At 32.9% G+C, this 5958-nt stretch overlaps 1 protein-coding gene across 1 annotated transcript in view; it reads left to right on the plus strand.

The window, feature by feature from the left end:
* The window catches only part of LOC149806876 (uncharacterized), a 32234-nt gene extending 26479 nt beyond the window's left edge, over positions 1–5755 (plus strand). The window contains exon 4 of the mRNA XM_089934120.1: positions 5733–5755. Coding sequence (XP_089790246.1) covers positions 5733–5755 — 23 coding nt within the window. The remainder of the gene's footprint in view (positions 1–5732) is intronic.
* The last annotated feature ends 203 nt before the right edge of the window (positions 5756–5958 follow it).

The raw sequence follows: 5958 nt of genomic DNA on the forward strand, positions 1-5958 counted from the left end.
CTCCAAGTCCAAAAGAATAAGGTGTTTCATATGAATTCCATATCCTGAATGTGCTGATGTACTAACATTATTAATGTATAACAATGGCATTGTCTAGAACTCTTTTGAATGAATTCACAATAATAACAATAATCACAGAATAATATTTGAGTGAAAAGTCAATGAGCTCTTTGTAATTTTGATGAGTAATCCAACTCTCAAATTATATCTAAACAAAACATTAAATATATCTGCAGAATAACATTAAATAAGAACATAGAAAAATCGGAATGAATTCATTGTTCAATTCCTATACCTTGTATACACTTTAAGGCTCTACGTTGCATTAATTTCCTATTCGATATAGATCTATCTATCAACACCTCCCATTTCACATGTTTCACAATACCTCTCACTGCGACAAAACTCATCAGGCTTAATCATCAAATGTGAAATTACCCCAAACTTATAAACAGGTTCATTATTAAGATTGATTTTGAAATGAGTCAACACATATTAATGTACCTTCATTGCAATCTTAAGTAATGCACCAAAAAGGAAAAAACAATAAATACGTAACAATATAGGCATAATTTAATGTGAGACGGACATAGCAATATATATATATATATATATATATATATATATATATATATATATATATATATATATATATATATATATATATATATATATATATATATATATATAATACCTCTCCCTCGATAACTCGTACACAACAGGGTCCACAAGCATAGACCACATTATAAGCGAGGGCGCGAGTTACCGAGGTACCTCCACAAATTGAAAATTCGCTTTGACATCGAGAAAACCGAAGGAGGGGGGAGGCGTTAGGGAATTGGGCTGTTTACTGACTGAATCCTCATTTTACAATCACGTCGATAACAATTTTTAATAACGCGCTTTTTCTAATGAAGTTGTTTGTTATTTTGTATACATAACATCTATTTTCAAAATGTCCAACTTGTAAAAGATCGTTCCAACTGGTTTCAACAACCATCACATGTACGCGAAAAATCTGTGTAACACGTCAATGCTTTTTATTTTATTGATGAGTCTAATTCCCATGTTTAATAGTATCCTGCCAAATCGGGAGTCCACAGAGTAGGGAACTAGACTAAATGTTGATATACCCCCAAACAAGAATCCTTTTTTAAAAAACAAAAACAAAAAACGCGACATTTATTTCGTGAAACGATCTTCTATGTCGAAACTCATTTTTTGTATTGTTCAGTTAGTACAATATTGATGTCGTGATTTCATTGGAAGTATTAATGAAACTTCTTATCATCCTTGAGGATATCTCTAAGTGCCAGTTCAAAAATTCTCTGAAACTCGCTTGCTCACAATGGTCCGTATCTGTGAAAACAAGCTCTTTATTTTAAGAAGTATTCATTTCGCTTGGCTGCATTGATATCTTTGATAACAGTTATGAAAGAGTCTGTTAATTTAAGGTAGTTTATGTTACATACACGATAACATTTATAACAGTGTTCGATTATTCAAATGAAGCGAGTTCACACGACATACGACCTGGATCACTAGATTTTAAGTTTATAAGATTTTTGTGCCTTTTAACTTTTCTTTAATTCCACCTCCTTTGTTTGATTCAAAAGACATAATTAACGTGATAATACAAAGGAGGCCAGCTTTTCGTTCAATGCAACAATACAACAAATACTTCCACAAGTCAGTTATCAAAACACGGCCGGCACTTAATTAGGTTCTCGGAGAAACGCGCGCGGACATAGCTGCTAAGAAAGATTGACGCATTTTACGTTTAGTTACAAGAGGACACATTGCATTTATGATGATTACACTTAAAAGAAACTAAAAGATAGAACTAGAACACAACTTTCAGTTGATAAATAAATTATTTAATTTGTATTTATTTATTAAAGTACTGCCTCCACTCGGCGTAAGTGACATTTTCATTGATTGAAATTAACTTAGACAAAAATCAGGATACATATAATCAATCATGGAGGATAACAAATATACACCAAACAGAACGGAAAGTGCTATCCCTGAATTACACAGAAAAATGCTTGATAATACTGACAGAATTTGTATAAATACGAATAAATACAGGTAAGATGCATACTCTGCGGAGATTTCAGTTGAATTAAATCAAAAGCATGTTCTATTACCGCTTATTGGATTTTTATAATACAAAAACTATCAACACTATTAATTAGATTTTAGTACAGTCGGACATACCTATTAGGAGTAGATTTGATACTCAGATTTCAGTTGACGAAGTCTTGTGCAAGTTATTCATTTATTATTTTAAACATAGAGCTGTATTGGATCACAGTCTATTTAATAAGGAACAAAAATTATGTTATTAATACATTTGTAATCTTACAAATAGGGAGTTAAGATAAATTTAATTACAAATGGAGGAATGAAAAAATGTTGTCACTGATGACAAGATACTGCATTGAGCAATTGCAGAAAGTAAAATCGCCCCATATAATCAACGGAAATGTAGTAGAGTACATGAATTATCGACTTCAAACTTCCAAAACCTCATCAACAGAATCTAAAGCATGCAAATATGGTTCAATGTCAGAAAGGTCAGCTACGTGAATTCCACGCATTTTGCCATTGAAAGAATGCAACTGTTCTTCATTAAGTAGCTCTATTGATGGCACGTCGATATTGTCTTCATCACTTGGCTCAGGTAACGGTGCATCTGGATCCATTCCATACTCTGGTAGAGCGTCCTAAATGAAGAAAATAATACTAATAATAATTTTGTCTGCAATGTATTCATTAATTTTTTATAGTTAAAAAAAATGATTCAAAGACACAATTAAGTATGGCTCTTAAGAAATGAATTCGTTTAAGAGAATGAGCTACGGTGGCACAGTTCTAACTTCCAAATATCACCAACAAATGTTAGGCTAAGAGAATAGCATATACTGTCTTGCAGAACCGGCAATAAACAAATTTGTAATTTGGACTCTGCATGGTAAACTCATGAAAGTTTACCGTGCTAAAAGAAATTGTTTTGATATTAGACAAACAGTTTTCTGAAATTCTAAAAATTTTGTCGAATACTGTCTGTTAAGTTATATAAAGCAGAAATGTTACAATCAGATGTCCTTTAAATGCTATTTATATTGACATGCATGGAATTTGCTTTATATTGTTATTGTAATGTTTCGCTGATTGTAAATTTGGTATGTTTTATGAGCTTGATAGAATATATTTCGAAAATACAGGTACTTTCTACTTAACGAAGTAGCACACTGTGAAGTTGTAGTCATTTGTTATGACTTTGGTAATCACATGCACTGCTAATTAGAAGCACACACACACACAGACATTGATAAAATAATGGTAGATATTTTAAGGAACGTGGAGATTGTATAGTGCCCAGTTTCAAATCTCTTCAGTTTTTCTGGTTTCTTTCTTTACCAATAGGCCACATTGCTTAAAACGAGACAAGCTTCTCGCCTAATCTAATTCTTCGAAGTATTCGTTAGCAATTACTTGATTCTCGTTAAATATACGCTGCAGTCCAAGTATAAATAGCTGGCAGGGAGTCTTGTTGTTCTCAGTTCTCAATTTATGATTGTTCCATGAATTCATAAACTGGAATAGTCTGTCGTTTATCACATTTATGTACACATAATGCAAGCTGAAGACATGTTTCTCCGAATCTGGATCAAAAAAGCCTTTGACTTCCAATGATACGAAAAGCTCATAAAATAAAGAAAGCACAGCATTATACACATCACGCCATAGCCTCTCTATCCTCGAATTATGGACACTTTTTCCAGTTAGAAAACTTCCCCTATTAAGGCCCCGAGGAGGGTGTGAGAGCATGTATTGAGCAACTTCACGGTTTTCCACACCTATGTCCCCTCTCACTCGGGAAGAAAGGCCCCATTTGGAAACGGCTTCAGTGAAATGGTTTAAAAGTGTTGAAGCTCTATTATCACAGTTGCAAGCTAGGTAGACAATAAGTCTTGTGAAACCATCGATGCATCCGTGTATTACAAAATGCCATCTGCAGAATAGATGTATATCGCTTTCCACGTTATATGAGACAAGAAAATGTATTGCTTTCCTGCAGAGATGGATATAACAATGATAACACTGCGCGTATTATTATCTAATATAAAGTAGATCACTGACACATTGCTTGATCTCTCACCCTCGAATGTCGTCCATCATACCTTACACTCCACATACATAAGTGTTAAATGTAAACTCCCGTTATTAAGATATTTGAAAGTAGCTAAGAAATGCATTATAACTGAAGAAAATCTCCAAGTGTTCCTATAAAGTTTGCTAAGCAATTGAATGTCAACACATTCTTGATTCATTCTTATTAAACATTGTATTGCTTAGATATTTGTAAGATTCATAGTTATTGTGTCATATCTTAATTAAACATGAATACTAAATGACCAAATAACTTATTGATGTCCATATGAATATCAAACCCAGTTTCCTCAAAAATATGAAATAATATTTCTCTCTTGTCTTTATATTTATAACCAATGCAGACAAAATGTGTTTCGGCCTCTGCTTTGTTTACACAAATGGAGTAATATTTAGCATCTCTTGGAATAATAGCTGTAAGAAAACCGCGAGTTTCAACTGCACCAATGTTTGAAGCTGTTTCTGTTCCAAGCTTATTAATATTTATCTCCCAAACATGTTCAAATCCTAAATATCTGATTAAGCTTGTTAGAATCTTGCACTATATAGTCGTGTCACTGTTTTGTGTTTTCATGTGCACGTTTGTATGCAAACGAGTCCTTTGGGTGTTCCGATAGATGTACCCGGTATTATGTGTTTAACATTGCATATGAGATGGAAATACTCCGCTAACTCGATGCTGCTAAACGTTTTAATGTCCAAAACAAAATGTCAAAATCCTAATAAATAGTTAGTCATAAACATTCATGTCATTTAACCTCTTTACATCAATCAGAGTCGATTATGTCAAATTTCATGATCGTAAGTTGTAATAGGTTGAAGAATAGAGTTTATAAATTTAGCCCCCTACCTTCGCATTTGTCTGCGATGGCTACTTTTTACTTCGACAAAAATATTCAAGCTTACCAGAGCATTAAACAATTATTATGTTCTGCTAACCTCAGTACAATTAATTTTACTTTAATTGTCAATTATTGATAAGTTTACCAACTACATGAAATATTACCTCAAATTGTGTTAGTGTTAAAGAGTTAGACACCGTCTCCGTCGGCATTTTGCAAGCCATTACTTTTAGTTGCATATATTATCAAATCATCTGGGCACATTAAGCAATTAATATAAATATCATATAACACGACAAGATCACATGAGGAACAAAACATGTCTGAGAGATTATTTGTATATGCGTTATTTCATCAACTTGACTCACTACTATATGTCATTTCCAACATGATAGACTTGTAAAAATCGGGAAAATAAGCACCAAATTTACCCTTATTTAATCATCATCAACGTCCAAGATCAACATGTATTGAATATCGTTAATAATACTTACATTAACAAGTAACTAACTGCCATTGATGGATCTGATGTTATGATGTCCTTGCCGAATTTTCATGTTATACGTCCGAACTATTTAAGAGAACTGATTTAATTTTTTATGCTGTAACTTTTTTCCTTCCAATAAAATGTGTTCAGAATTGAAAGGTTTTATCTTGGAGATACTAAGATATAGAAAATATGGAGTAAAATTATGTGTCTTTTAATTTTAGGATTTCGGAGCCTAGGAAATTAAATTAACAAAACTTTGGGTACTGAGAATTAGAGATTACACACAACTTTATTTTTAGCACATGTAATATAACTGAGTGGAACACTATCGTATCAGTTTGTGATTGCCATTCATATGCCACAAGGCAAGAGGGGACGGAATTGAATAAACCCTTCGCTGTATACACTGTAACTGCCTCAGTTGTTGTCCAACCGGATATACAGTTC

Source organism: Sinohyriopsis cumingii, chromosome 1 (genome assembly GCF_028554795.1).
Source record: "Sinohyriopsis cumingii isolate HCF-2022 chromosome 1, ASM2855479v2, whole genome shotgun sequence".
NCBI lineage: Eukaryota > Metazoa > Mollusca > Bivalvia > Unionida > Unionidae > Sinohyriopsis > Sinohyriopsis cumingii.